At 45.9% G+C, this 14,710-nt stretch overlaps 1 protein-coding gene across 3 annotated transcripts in view; it reads left to right on the top strand.

The window, feature by feature from the left end:
* The window catches only part of LOC132403133 (ribosome-binding protein 1-like), a 152,581-nt gene that overhangs the window by 30,274 nt on the left and 107,597 nt on the right, over positions 1-14,710 (top strand). For all 3 annotated transcript variants that reach the window (XM_059986434.1, XM_059986435.1, XM_059986433.1), the window contains exon 2: positions 6,866-7,603. In XM_059986434.1, coding sequence (XP_059842417.1) covers positions 6,895-7,603 — 709 coding nt within the window. In that variant the 5' untranslated portion in view covers positions 6,866-6,894. The remainder of the gene's footprint in view (positions 1-6,865; positions 7,604-14,710) is intronic.

Genomic DNA, 14,710 nt, shown 5'->3' with positions numbered 1-14,710 from the left:
AATGGAGCTGAATAGCCTGCCTGTTGTTAATGCTGGATTTTGTGATATGTCTGAGCTGTGCATAACAAGGAGAAACAGCTTAAAAAGGAAATGTCGAGGCTTACAGAAGGAAGAAGTTAATGTGCTCATATTCCCCCAACAGACTTGTTGTGCAAGTGTAGAGCAAGAACGATGATGGAGCATAGTATGATTAAATGTTTTTACTGAGTTACGTTAGCACCGTTACATGCTGTGCAGCACACAGTGTGGGAGCGACGACTGGGGCCTGCCCAGACAAAAGACCTGTGCCCAAGCGAGACCTTGCGTAGTGGGCCCAATCAATTCACCCTGCGATCGGCCAGCTGCACGTGCATTCACCTCATTCTCGCAATCGATCAGATACGGTACAAGGATGCCCTGGCCTCTGTCAAAGTGTCGGCACTACGCGTCGGCAACTGTAGGCCCCGATCGGGATGTGACTCAACCCTCTCAGCACTCCTAAGTCTCCATGACGATATGAGGTCATCAGTGGTCGGGTCCCTAATTCTCTTTGGAAAGTTGCCTGAATTGGCTGGAAAGCTAGAAAAATCCAATCTGCTCTGCGCCTTTGGACCAGGAGAAGAAATGAAAATGAAACCCCCTTCTGAAATTGGTCCTTTGGTAATGGCATGATAGTGTAGTGTAGAATCTGAGGCAATGGAGGGAAGCTTAGATTGTACCACTTGACCCAGAGGTCAAGAGGAAATTTAGTGGAGGCTTTCAGTCCCATGGAAGGCCTTCGTAAATCGAAAGGGGGCAGGTGCAATTTCTGAGTGCCAGAGAAACTCACCAGCATCTGTGGAGGGAAATGGACAATAGGTGCTTTGCTTGGACTGTGTCCCACCTGTGGGGGTGGTGCCTCCAGCAAGGGAGCGAGCCACCAGGGGCAGAAGAGAGATTCGTTGACTGGGAATGCTCCTCCTGCATGTTGGGAGGAAGCAAAGTGAGGAATAGCTTTCAAGAGGGAATGGCATTTAATCAAAAACAATGAACAAAGGCTATAGGAAAGAGCAAAGCAGGAAAAACTGGATAGCCCTCTCATAGAACCAGGACCAGCTGCCCAGAGTAAAAACAAGACGATGGTTCTGTTTTGCACCAGAGTGTTGTGTTGCTCATGGAGACTCCTGCAGCTTTGACTGTCACACCCTGATGGTCTGTTTGACCTTTTAACAATGTACTGAAGGGAAATCTGTAACCTTTAATAGGTCAGAAAAGTTAGACACCTTCTCCTGTGATTTTCAAATGTTCATCAAAGCTCAAGGTAAATTTATTAAAGTACATACTGTAAATGCTATACTTATGCGTACTACCCTGAGATTCATTTTCTCGCGGGCATTCACAGTAGAAGAAAGAGATGCAACAGAATCCATGGGAAACACTACACGCAAAGACTGACAAACACTTATTTATTATTACTTCGATAATTCTCAGAACGTGAGTTGTTGAAAGTGAGACCACAGGTTGTGGCATCAGTCCAGTGTCAGGGTGAATGAAGTTGTCCACGCTGGGTCGCTCTGCTGCTGGAGAGAGGAGCCTATGTGGCTTGTCACCATGCTCAGAGGATGTTACCAAGGTTTTGGGTTTGGATTTGGACTATGAGCTATGGACCTTTTCCTTCTGTTTAGAGTTTTAATATTTTGTGCATCCATTTTTTTTCTTGTTTTTTTTGGGGGGAGGGTCGGAGAGGGTCTGGGTGTTGATGGTCCTGTTTTTTTTTGTTTGTGTGAGAGGAGGAGGATTTGGCGGCTGATGTTCTTGTGTTCCGTGCGGGGCGGGGAGGGGGGATTGGGGGTTGATGATCGTCTTGCCGTTCTTCATTTTTTGGTTTGTGGCTATCTGAAGAAGAATCTCAGAGTTGTAGCCTTTGATAATAAATGAGTCTTTGGTTGAGGGGTAATAACTGTTACTGAACCTGGTTTTGTGGGACCTAAGGCTCTTGTTCCTGATGATGATAGTAATGAGAAGAGGGCTTAGACTGGATGATTGGGGGGGGGGGGGGCACGGTCCTTGATAATGGATGCAGCTTTCTTGTGACAGCGCCCCTTATAGATGTGCTCAGTGGTGGGGAGGGTTTTGCCTGCAATGGACTGGGCTGTGTCTTCGGCAGTATTCTGACAGAATTTTGTGTGAGAAGTACATTTGCCAGTGAGTGCAGCTGGTTTACTTAGAACATAGTTGGTTAAATTATTTGTGCCTGAATGAAAAAGATTCATGTACTGTATTTGAAACATTCAGCAGAGGTGGCTGAGAGACAAAGTCAGAATGCTCAGAAAGTTGAAGATGAAGTTAAAAATGCATTGGTCCCGTTTCCTAGAGCGACCCACTCCCAGGTCTCCTACTAACACCCTGATCTCACCGTGCTGTCTGTTAAAGCCCTTCCAATTACAAAACCTAATCTGTTTCATAATAGCATTTACTGTTTCTCTTTCACTAGCAAGCTCTTCTCTTAAGAATTTTTTTTCTCTCTTTTGTAATTCTGAGATAACTGAGTTTTTGGTGGAGTCATCTTGTGTTTCTTTCTTGAAAACACCAAGAGCTTAAAAGTTCCAGACTCCTGTAATCAGGGCTGGGAGTTTTTGGTCAAGAATAAATATTTAATCTTTTGCTGTAAGGGTGGAGAGCTGGTTAAATGAGTGGGGAAGTGAGGCTGAAAAGCCAATGTTTAGATAATATTTCGAGATGCGGGATTGTGAGGACTTTTTTTTTAACCAGTCATTGTACAGGACTTTCCCACTTCGGGATATTCTCTTACTGCAATCCAGCATCAGCAAATTATGGATCATTGGCCTTGGCTAACCACAGTGGAGTGATTTTCAGGATAGGCCTTCACCCTGGCAAGTTACAATAATGCCTGCGTTGTTCTCTGTCATATTGAAAGTGATTCAGCTTGCCACAAAGGAGATTGGTGTGAAGGCAGTTCCAGACCTGGAGACAAGGCAGCTTGGTGTCGATGGGAATTTATTGTGGGACATGGGTTTTTGTTCAGATTTCACTCGTAGTACCAGGCTAAGTCTCTCTGATCCAGTATTCTGTAGTAGACAACTCCCACGGTCCAGCATGTTTTAAATCCATATTACAGATCTGTAATAGTTCTAACCACACACAACTGCACAACCAAATATCTGAGCATCGCCGATGACACCTGAGTGGTGGGGCTCACCACCAACAATGATGAGACGGCCAGCAGAGAGGAGGTGGAGGAGTCTGAGGCCAGGCGCCAGGCAAGTAGCCTCTTCCTCAATGCCAGCAGGACAGGAGATGGTCAGGAGAACTTGTACCACTCGCACCTTCCTTCGGCGGCGCAGCAGTGGAAACTGAGCAGTTTCAAACTTCTGGGAGTGCATTTTACACAACCTTTTGTGGTCCCAGAACAACACATTACCCAATCGGGGAAGTTCAGCAATTCCTCTGCTTTCTGCGGAGGCTGAAGAGAGCTGGACTCTGCACATCCATACTCACGCCATGCCACAGATGTGCAGTAGAGAGCGTCCTAACAAGCTGCAACACTGCATGGTACACAAACTGCGCCAGACAGGAAGGCTCTCCAACAAAACGAAACTGCCTAACGCATCACCGGCACCAGCCTCGCTACCCTCAAGGACAAAATGTAGATACAGAAAGCTGCTGGAACTGGACCAGTAACTTCATGAAGGATTCCACCCACCCTGCTCATGGACTTTGTCCCACTTCCTTCAGGAGTAGTCTGTGTAGTGTCCATGCCAGGACCACCAGACACAAAAACAGTTACTTTCCCCCAAGCAGTGAGGCTGATCAGCACCTCTGCTCACTAACTTGCCCCCTCCCCACCACCACCACCACTTTATTTCCTGTTAGAGCCACCTTGTGTGCAGACGCTCCTGTGGCTAACTTCGCTTTATGGACAAACAAACAATTTGTGTCTACAAGCTATCTTAGGTATTTTTGTTTAATCATTGTGAGCTCATAGTTTGTGCTGCATTAGATCTGGAGTAATGATTATTTCATTCTCCTTTACACTTGTGTACTGGAAATGACATTTAAATTATCTTGAATCCCCTAATTTAAGATCTAAAACTAGCTAATCTGTTGCTAATTGACCTACCAGTGAACCTTTGCAATCGTAATCTATGGCGATTCTGACTTGCCGATACTCCGTTTCCAGGCGGTTCCCTGAGCCCTGTGCGACCCAGGGAGTGTCTGTGCTTAGAAAGAACAGTTCTCTTGCTAGCGGAAGATGACCAGGGCAAACTTCCATGGCTTTCTCTGGTTTGGCATCAGTCAGGTCCCAAGGATGCCAAGGCCAGAGTGTTTCAACCTGTGTATAGTGAATACAATCAGTACATAATCTAACTTCACATTAATTGTGCCATCAGTTCAATGCACTCTCAGCTAATGCCAGTCCTGTTTCCTCCTTAAACAATACTCCCGACACAGGACCCAGCCCCTCCGTGTCCAGTGGTGGCAGAACCCTTCCCCGCAGAGTTTCAGTACATTGGTGGGGGGAACAGAGGTAACTTGGCTTCCATGTCTGATCTCGCCAACCTGGTCTGGTTTTTGCCGCAGCTTTCCCCCTTTTCGGTGCAGAACTGTTTTTGACCTTGTACCATTGTGGATTAAATCACCTTTTGTTATCACTTAGATCTAGGCAAGAGATTTGGGCAGCCTCTTAACCATATAAACCCTTGACATGGCAATACCCTGCATACAATGAGCTTCAGCTCCCATAACACTAGTCCAAAAGTCTAACATGGGTTCATTCCTACAAATGGCAGGACTCGTTTCTTCTCTTCGTTTTTGGTAATTGTTCTTTCCCATCATCTGATGTGCTTTTAATTCAATTTATTACAATTTGGTGAGAGCCTGATTACCCTATCGCATGATTTTTTTTTAGAGTTTCTGATTTGTAAAGAAGGAACTCATTCGGAACCCTCCTTTGCAGCTTTGTATTGGTTTATTGTTGTCACGTGGAGTGGGATAGTGAAAAGCTTTTGTCTTGTGTACCGTCCAGACAGACTGTGTCTTCCTTGGGCAGTAAAAAGGAAAGCAGAATTTCGAATAGAGTTGCAGTGCAGGGGCCAAGATGAGGTACATTGGGAGATCGGAGTTCAAGAGCTTTCATGACTATCACCTTTCATGACTGTCAGTCGATAAAATTCAATTCTCTTCTAATGCAGAAAAATTGGCAGTGAATGTATATCCAGTAAGGTCTAGCAAACGGTAGCAGTGAAATAATAAACATAGCTATTTCCCTCCCTTCCATGTGCCCGTAATCTTGTCCATTCTCTTCATCGCTGTGCTGCCAAGTGGCTGCTTTGCATCCTTCTCGTCAACACTTTTCCAATGCATTTTGGCCCAATTAAGCAGCTGAACCAATTAACTGAAGTTTCATGGAAATAGTTAAATATGTATAAAAAATTGCCATTAAACTACCTTGATGAGAATGATGCAAAGCAGCCACTTAGCAGCACAGCAAATACATAATTTGTTACTCAGTGTGTGAAATTCCATGTTCAGATTTAGATTTATTTATCACATGTACATCAAAAGACACATTGAAATGTGCCGTTAACACCCAAAGATGTGCCGGGGCAGCTTGCGAGTGTCACCACACATTCAGGTGCCAAGAGAACTTGCCCGTCGTGCTTGGCAGAACAACACAGGACATACCAAGTTAACAAAACCACAACAGCATAACAAACCCCGTGAAGTAATAAACATTGCTATTTCCTTCCCTTCCATGTGCCCGTAATCTCGTCCATTCACTTCATCGCTATCCTTCTCGTCAACACCTTTCCAGTGCGTTTGGACACTACAGTGACCGTGTGGGAGAGTGTACTAGCTCCGTACTGACAGAATCCAGGGATAGGATTGACCCTGGGCCACTGCGGTTGTGGCAGCATCTCTAAAAGCTGCGTCAATCGTTGCGTGCATTTCTGTGACTCCCTACGCATTTCATGCACTGGAGTGTTTCAGGGTTACAAACGCAAGGCTTTCTCCCTATCACCTTGCCTTGCTGGAAGAGGTTTTGTCTAGAACAATATCCTAGCTGTTGAGGGAACTCAGCAGGTCAGGTAGCATGGAAATGGACAGTTGATGTTTTTGGGGCAAGATCCTTCACCTGCGCTGAGAGAATAGAGGGGAGGAGCCGGTATAGAGAAATGAAAAGAAGGGGTGGTGCAAAAGCTGCTGGGTGATAGGCAGATCCAGGATAGGAGTGGTGGTAGGCAGATGGAGGAGGGTGAGAAATGGTAACAGGCTGGGAGGTGATGGGTGGATCCAGCTAGGAGTGGTGGTAGGCAGATGGAGGAGGGTGAGAAATGGTAACAGGCTGGGAGGTGATAGGTGGATCCAGGGTAGGAGTGGTGGTAGGCAGCTGGAGGAGGAGAGAGTGGGATGGTGACAGGCTGGGAGGTGATAGGTGGATTCCGGGTAGGAGTGGTGGTAGGCAGATGGAGGAGGGGAGAAATGGAAACAGGCTGGGAGGTGATGGGTGGAGGTGACAATGGGGAACATTGATAGAATCTGATAGGAAAGGAGGGTAGATAATGAAACAAAAGGAGGTGGTGGGCAGAGCAAAAGAAACGGTGGGGGTAGGGGAGTGTGGGCATGTGGAGGAGGGAGAAAAAAAAGGGTGGTGAGCAGAGTCAGAGAAAAGGGGCAAAAGAAGATCACATTTCCTGAAATGAGAGAAGTGGCTGTTCGTGCCATCTGGTTGTAGGTTCTGTTCCTTCTGACTTACATTTGTGTGCACCATTGTGGTGGAGGAGGCCAAGGACAGGTCAGAATGCAGAAAAGCTGTGATTCTGCAGTTTCTTGTGTCTTTTCCAGGCCGTATCTAAATCCGTGTTCGTCTTGCTTTGTTTTGCAGGTTCAATAAGAAACGAAAGATTATCGAATATGGATATCTATGACCCTCAGACCTTGGGCTTCATGGTGTTTGGAGGTTTCATGGTTGTCTCTGCCATTGGAATCTTCCTGGTCTCCACCTTCTCCATGAAAGAAACCTCTTATGAAGAAGCCTTAGCGAAGCAGAAGAGAGAGCAGGAGAAAGCCCAACAGGCCAAGTCGGAGAAGAAGAAGAAAGAGAAGTCCGTGGAGAAGAAAGGAAAGCCAAAGAAACGAGAGGAGAAGCCTAACGGGAGAATCCCAGAGTCCGAGCCCGTGCCTGATGCCTCTGAGGCAGAGGTCGAGGTGGAACCCCTCATCGTGCCAAATGTTGAGGCTCCCATCGTGGCAGCCTCCGCTCCTGCCCCCTCTCCTCCCACTGCCCCAGAATCTTCTCCCCCAGCGTCCAAAGAAAAGAGGAGGAAGGAGAAAAAAGTTGCCAAAGTTGAACCTGCGCCCAGCCCTGTCTCAGCGCCTGCCCTGGTCGGGGGCTCCTCCAGGCAAACTCCTGCCCCAACTGCTACTCCCCTGCTGGAGGCAGTTGCCAGGGAGGTGCCCGTGATGGCTGTCCCGCCAGTGGGTGCCCAGCAGAGTACCTCCCTCGCTGCCTCACCTCCCACCATAGGTGCCAAAAAGGCAGATACAGCTGCCAGCCAAGATGAACCAAAGCAAGAAGCCCCAGCAAAGAAGAAGGTGGCACCTAAGAAAAAGTCTGAACCTAGTAAGTATCTCTGCCTCCTTTGTGCTTCTAATCCTACTCCTGTTGTTAAGTGGGTCAAAATGCTGTTTATTTCTCTAAAGTATGGTTGAAATGCTTTTAACTCTCACTTTCGCTCCCTTCCCAACTTGATCAGCATCCCCATAAAGTTGTACACTATGGTAACAGGCCCTTCAGCCTACAAAGTCTATGCTAGCTTTTGAGCACCCACCGACACCATTTCTTCTCTCCGTATACCCATCAATGATTCCCTGCCCACACCCCCTCTATCCCACTATCATTCACCTATCCACTAGCAGTAATAATCAGTGGCCAGTTAACTCAATTTGCATGTGAGAAGAAGGAACTGGAGTACCCAGAGGGAAAACGCATGAGAATCTTTGAGGTTGGGCTTGGATCGTTCACTGGAGCGGTGAAGTAACAGCCCTGCCCTGCCAGTCTCTGTAGTTCTTAAGAAAAGGTGAAAACGTGTCTGTGTTGCACCTTCCATAACCTACAAATACCCCGAAGCACCTTGTCTAGACTAGGCATGGTGGCAAAGCAGGAAATCAAGGTAGCCAAGTGCTGTCCTATCAACACTAGTGTGACATTAGTGAAGGGATTGGTTTTGGTCAGAGCGATGGGGAACAACGGTCTGTTTTTGCTTTGGAGGTACATCACCAGAATTCTCAACAGCGGGAGAGGGCCAGTCAGGCCTTGGTTTGAGACGCTGTCATTGTGGAGCTGGAAATTTCACACACTACCTGAAGTGAGACTTGGCAGCCTTGCACCAAGTTGTGATTGACACAACATTTACTTTTGCAGTAGAAAGTTAATAAATATATGTGAAACATGCCATTAGGAGCACACTCATCCCACGGTATTAACATCATTTTTCGTGGAGTGTCTTTCTGCTCTGTTCTTCATGTCTTAAGTTTAATTGCGTTAACGTAGAACTTAATTAACCTCAACATACTTTCCAAACTATTCCTGCTGATTGAAGTTTGAGGACTGCTTTTGACCATTACCACCAAACAGGGAGAAGTGCTTATGTCCTTTGAGTGGAAAATGCTGTACAATATTCAGCAGGGCTGGCAGCATCTGTGGAAAGAGCTGGGGAGCTAATGTTTAAAGTCGGTGACTTTCAAAACTTGTCCAAGTTCATTTCTCCCCATAAAAGTTGTCTGACCTTTTTGGAGAAGGTGTTTTCAGCATTTTGACTTTTTTTTTCAGGTTTCCAGTTAGCTACAAGTTTTTGCCCTTCACACATCTTCTTGAAGTTCTTTGGATGTCTTTTGAGTAATCATGGTGACCTTGACATCTTTTAAATCAAGAGAAGTAGTGGACAGATCTTACTGGCTGTTGGTGATTCAGACCTTACTGTATGTGATCTTGTCAATCTTTTTTTAATTCATTCAACAGATGATGGCTTTGCAGGCTGAGCCAGAATTTATTTGCCCATTCCTAGTTGCCTTTTGAAGGAAGAGGTGGTAGGCGGCCCTGAACCACTGCAGCATTAGGTTTGTTATCAGTAATGCACAAAGAAAAATGTGATGCTTTGCAAAAGCAGTCCAATGCAAAGACAAAAATAGTGGTCCTTGAGATATGGGTAGATGGAGTTCTAGAGCACTACAGTGCTGAAACAGACCTTTTGGCCCATCTAGTTCATGCCCAACCATTATTCTACCTAATCCCATCAACCTGCACCTGGCCCAAAGCCCTGCATACCCCTCTCATCCAGGTACTTATCCAATCTTCTCTTAAATGTTGAAATCGAACCTGCATCCACCACTTCCACTGGCAGCTTTTTCCACACTCTGAGAGAAGTTCCCCCTTGTGTTCCCCTTAAACTGTTCTCTTTATGCAGCCAGTCCTTGAGGAGTGGGTACAGTTTATGCCTTACAGTTTATGGTGGGGATTTTGATACGGTGAGGGTGAAGTAATGGCATTATGTTCCTAAGTCAAGATGGTGTGTTCAAGGTAAATTCATTATCAAAGTACGTATGTGTCACCATATACTATCCCGAGATTCATTTTCTTATAGGCATTTACAGTAGAACAACTAAATACAATAGGATCAATGAAAAACTAAAGACTGACAATCAACCAATGTGCAAAAGAAGTCAAACTGCAAATACAAAGAAATCCAAATAATAATAAATAAGTCCAGGCAGTCCCCGAGTTACGAAGTCCGACTTACGGACAACTCGTACTTACGAACTGAGGAAGGAGAATGTCGTCTGCCATTTTAAGTCGAATCCCGACGCTGTCCGCCATTTTAAGTCATTGCTGTTGACACTGTGTTGAGTGTTTAACTTTGTATTTGGCTTAAAATATTCTTAGTAAGATTCACCCTGACCCCACCCCCGTTCCGGTCAGCTGGTGGCGCAGTGAGATCAGTGCCAGGCTGGAGAACGGATCCAGTGACAGACTGCAACCGTGCTGGGTTGATATCGAGCTCACAACTCGATCTCGTAAAAAAACACACTGCCACCTCCAGTTTAAATTCCCATGCGGAATATTGTGGATGATCAAATAACCCAGCACAGTCCCCACTTGTCCCATTCAGCCTGTCTCAGTGCAGTGGTCGTTAGGACCCAGTGGACCTCGAGAGCTGGTGGAGGTCGGGACCTGACGCACGCAGTGTTTCTGTTCCGTTGACAGTGTGCGGTGGTCCTTAAGACCCAGTGGACCTCAGGAGCCGGCGGAGGTCGGGACCCGACACCCGCAGTGTTTCTGTTCTTTTGACGGGAAGCGATCGTGATTGAAAATAAAGTGGAAATAATAAAGCATTTGGAAAGAGGTGAAACATTATTGGTCATTGGAAAAGCATTAGGCTACAGTCAGTCAACGATCGGAACAATTTTAAAGGATAACGGATAAAGTTAGAATAATGGAGCATGTGAAAGGCACATGACCCTGCCCCGATGAAAACTACAATTATTACTAGGCAATGCAGTGGTTTAATTATTGGAATACATACGTTTCTTAAGTGTTTTATATGCATAGAAAGGTAAAATATATACTATATACTAAGACAAACATTTGACTAACTGACGCTAAATAATACTGGATGTACTTGTTCCGATGTACGTACAAATCCGACTTAAAGACGGACTCAGGAACGGAACTCTTACGTAACCCGAGGACTGCCTGTAGTAAAGATACGGTCTTGAGAACATAAGTTATAGTTGAAGGGTACTGACTGTTCCTGAACCTGGTGATGTAAGTCCTGAGGCTCCTGTACCTCCTTTCCAATGGCAAGAGTGAGAAGAGAAAGTGGTCTGGATGGTGGGGTCCTTGATGATGAATGCTACTTTTTTGTGGCAGTGTTCTTGTAGATGTGCTCAATGGCAGGGGACTGGGCTGTATCCACTACCTATCTATCGATCGATCGATCTATTTATTGATTGATTGGTGTCTGCATTGCTGTTCCATAGCAGGTCATGATGCAATCAGTCACGATGCTCTCCATGGTGCATCTGTGGAAGTTTGTCAAAAGTTTTAGTTGACATGCCAATTCTGTGCAAACTTCTGAGAAAGTAGAGGTGCTGCCATACCTTCTTTGAAGTGGCTCTTATGTGCTGGTCCCAGGACTGATTCTCTGAAATGCGGCTTGGAGGGCAATTCCCAGGTGATGGTGCACCTCTGCTTATGCTTGTTCTTGCAGCTGAAGGAAGTCATGGATTTGTAAGGTCCTGTCTAATGAGTCTTGGTGAGTTGCTGTGGTGTGCAGGTTGTGCAAACAACTGCTCCTATGTGTCAGCGGTGGAGTTAGTGAATGGTTGTGGACGGGGTAACCATCAAATGGGCTGCCGTCCCCAAACAGTCCTCCCCGGTGAGGCAGCGCTTCACCTGTGAAACTGCTGGGGCTGGCTCTTGTGTTCAGTGTTCCTGATGTTGCCTCATCTACTTTGATGAAACCCATCATAAATTGGGGAATGGCTTTGTCGAGCACCTCCGCTCCATCTGCCAGAAGTGGAACTTCCCGCTGGCCAAACATTTTAATTCCCATTCCCATTCCCTGGCTTCCGCTTGTGCCACGATGAGGCTACCCTCGGGGCGAGGAGCAACACCTTATATTCCACTTGGGTAGCCTCCAACCTGATGGATTGAGTACTGATTTCTCCTACGGTAAACGTTTCCCCGCCCTCCCCTCTTCTGTATCCGGGTGAGATGAGGTAAGAGGCCAATCACTTCCCCTTAGGTCCCCCCCTCCTTTGGTTCACTCACCTCTCCAGCCCTTTACCTTTCCTACCCACCTGGCTTCACCTATCACCCTCCAACGATCCTCCTTCCCCTTCCCCCATCCTTTCCAGGCCTGAAGAAGGACCTTGGCCCAAAGTTTCAACTATTTACTCATTTCCATTGATGCTGCCTGGCCTGTGAGTTGCTCCAGCATTTTGTGTTTGTTCCTGTCATGCATGGTGTTTAGCTCTTGGAGTGTTGCTGAAGCGTCTGGGGAGTATTCCATCACTGTCCTGGTTTGTGGCCCGTGGATAGGTTTGAGAGCCCATCTCCCACTGCTGATTTTCATGTTAAAGTCATGAGTGCACACACTGTCAAATGGAGAAGTTGTGGACCTCCCGACCAATTCAGGAGCAGATGTTTGCTGGAAAATTGCTGGAGTTCATTCTCATTATGATTCCCAGCACTGTTCCAGGGAATCACCTTTTGGATCCCAAGTCAAATCAGGACCTGCCACCTCATTGATTTCAATGAGGAAGATGGAAATTGGATTAGGAAGCAGTAAATTAATTTTAACAATATTTTGCTTTAATATTTTTAATTAAGTGTTTTAATTTTGTACTTGATTTATATTTAAATTTTTACAAAGCATGTCTGTTGAGAATGTGCTGAGAAGGAAAATGTAGACACAAGGTTCTGCAGATGCTGGAAGTCCAGAGTTAACACACACACAGTGCTGGACTGGAATAAACTGTTGTCCCAAAATATCAACAGCCTTCTTCAATGAGATCAGGACCCTGATAAACCTCTGCTCGAAATGTCATCAGTTTATTCCTTTCCATAGATGCTGCCTGACTTGTGTTCTTCCAGCTTTTTGTGTGTAAAAAAGATGTGATTGCAGTAAAAGGGAGTTTGATAGTCAGCATAAAGCTGTTGGCCTAAAGAACCTGTTTTGTGTTATTTGACTCTGATTTAGTTAAATTCTAATAGTTTCTGAGACAGTCAGAAATGATTATAGATCATTTATAGCTGGGAGATTCCACACCTCTCAGCTTTGCTGGCTGTCGGGGCAGGAGCCTCCTTCCTGCACGTCACTGGAATTCCTGCCATCATTTTAACCATGGCTGTAGACTCCAGAGTTTGGGGGCTAATGAGGTAAGGCTCAGCTCCTGGCTATGGAGAAATGTGTTGGGGTGGAGAGGTCAAAACTTGCCCAACAGTACACTCAGTGGCCACTTTATTAGGAACACCTGTACACCTACTTAGTAATGCAAGTATCTGATCAGCTAATCATGTGGCAGCAACTTAATGCATAAAAGCATGCAGACATGGTCAAGAGATCCGGTTGTTGTTCAGACCAAACGTCAGAATAGGGAAGAAATGTGATCTAAGTGACTTTGACTGTGGAATGATTGTTGGTGCCAGATGGGGTGGTTTGAGTATCTCAGAAACTACTGATCTCCTGGGATTTTCACAAACAACAGTTTCTAGAGTTTACAGTGGATGGTGCAAAAAGCAAAACAAAACATCCAGTGAGTGGCAGTTCTGTGGGTGAAAATGCCTTGTTAATGAGAGGTCAGAGGAGAATGGCCAGGCTGGTTTAAGCTGACAGTAACTCAAATGACGACCCATTACAGCAGTGGTGTGCAGAAGATCAACGGCACAACACATCGAACCTTGAAGTGGATCGGCTACAGCAGCACCTGACCATGAACACACCTCCTGCACCTAATGGCCGCTGAGTGTATCTAAATGAAGTGGGCACTGAGTGCATGTCAGGTCTATTTCAGATGAATTTCCTCCTTCAGAGTTAAAATTTGCACAGGTTGTATTGATAATTCTCACGACATGCAGAAAAACAGTGAAGAAAGCCTGCAAGAAGTCCAATTTATTTCAACTGCTAATTATAAACTGGAAGCAACCGTACAAGTGCAATCCCAGTATTTGTCCATGATAATTTCTTCCCCCCCCCCCCCCCCCCCAATTGTATCGTGAATCCACTGAACAAGCTATTCAGTGTTGCTTAGTTCTTCACGCTAGTGCTGGTGTTCAGCGGGGTCTCCCCCATTTGTGTATTTGACCAAGCCACCATGAAGGAGTCAATCATCTGACATCTGTGGTTCACTGGGTGCATTCTCACCTGGGTTAGTCGTGGGTTGTAATCCAACTCAAGTACACAATCTAGACTGAGATGCCAGTGAGGGAGCGCTAGAGTAGCAGAGGTGCTATATTGTGGATTTGCCATTAAACAAAGGGCTACTCTCCTCTTTGTTGGCATGTGGCTAAGCTGTTGGTCTAGTGATCTTGAAGGTCGCTAGTTCGAGCCTTAGCTGAGGCAGCGTGTTCTGCCCTTGAGCAATGCACTTATCCACACATTGCTCTGTGATGACATTGGTTCCAAGCTATATCGGCCTAGTGCCCTACCTTGGACAACATTAGTGGTGTGGAGAGGGGAGACTTGCAGCATGGGCAACCGCCAGTCTTCCATACAACCTCGCCCAGGCCTCAGTCAACATCAAAATCAATGGACAGCCGAAGAAGAGAAGAAGAAGCAGACTTTCCTCTTTGGGTGTGTCAAAGAATATGTCCCTACTTTGAAAAGCAGCTATTCTTTGCAATTGATCGTGGCTGATCCATTTCTGTCTCAAAGCCAGTCTCCTGCCTTCTCCCCGTAACTTTTCACTCCCTGACTTATCAAGAATCTATCAACCTCTGCCTTAAAATTACTCAATGACTTGGCCTCCACAGCTACCTATGGCAACTAATTCCACAGATTCACCACCCTCTGGCTAAAGAAATTCCTCCTCATCTCCTCATCTAAACAGATGTCTCTCTATTCTGAGGTTGTGCCTTCTGATCCTAGACTCATCAACTATAGGAAGCATCCTCTCCACATCCACTCTATCTAGTCCTTTTAAACATTCTTCTAAATTTCAGCAAGTA

The sequence above is a fragment of the Hypanus sabinus genome, chromosome 12, assembly GCF_030144855.1.
Source record: "Hypanus sabinus isolate sHypSab1 chromosome 12, sHypSab1.hap1, whole genome shotgun sequence".
In the NCBI taxonomy this organism is placed as follows: domain Eukaryota; kingdom Metazoa; phylum Chordata; class Chondrichthyes; order Myliobatiformes; family Dasyatidae; genus Hypanus; species Hypanus sabinus.
This window is presented reverse-complemented; position numbering and strand designations above follow the sequence as displayed.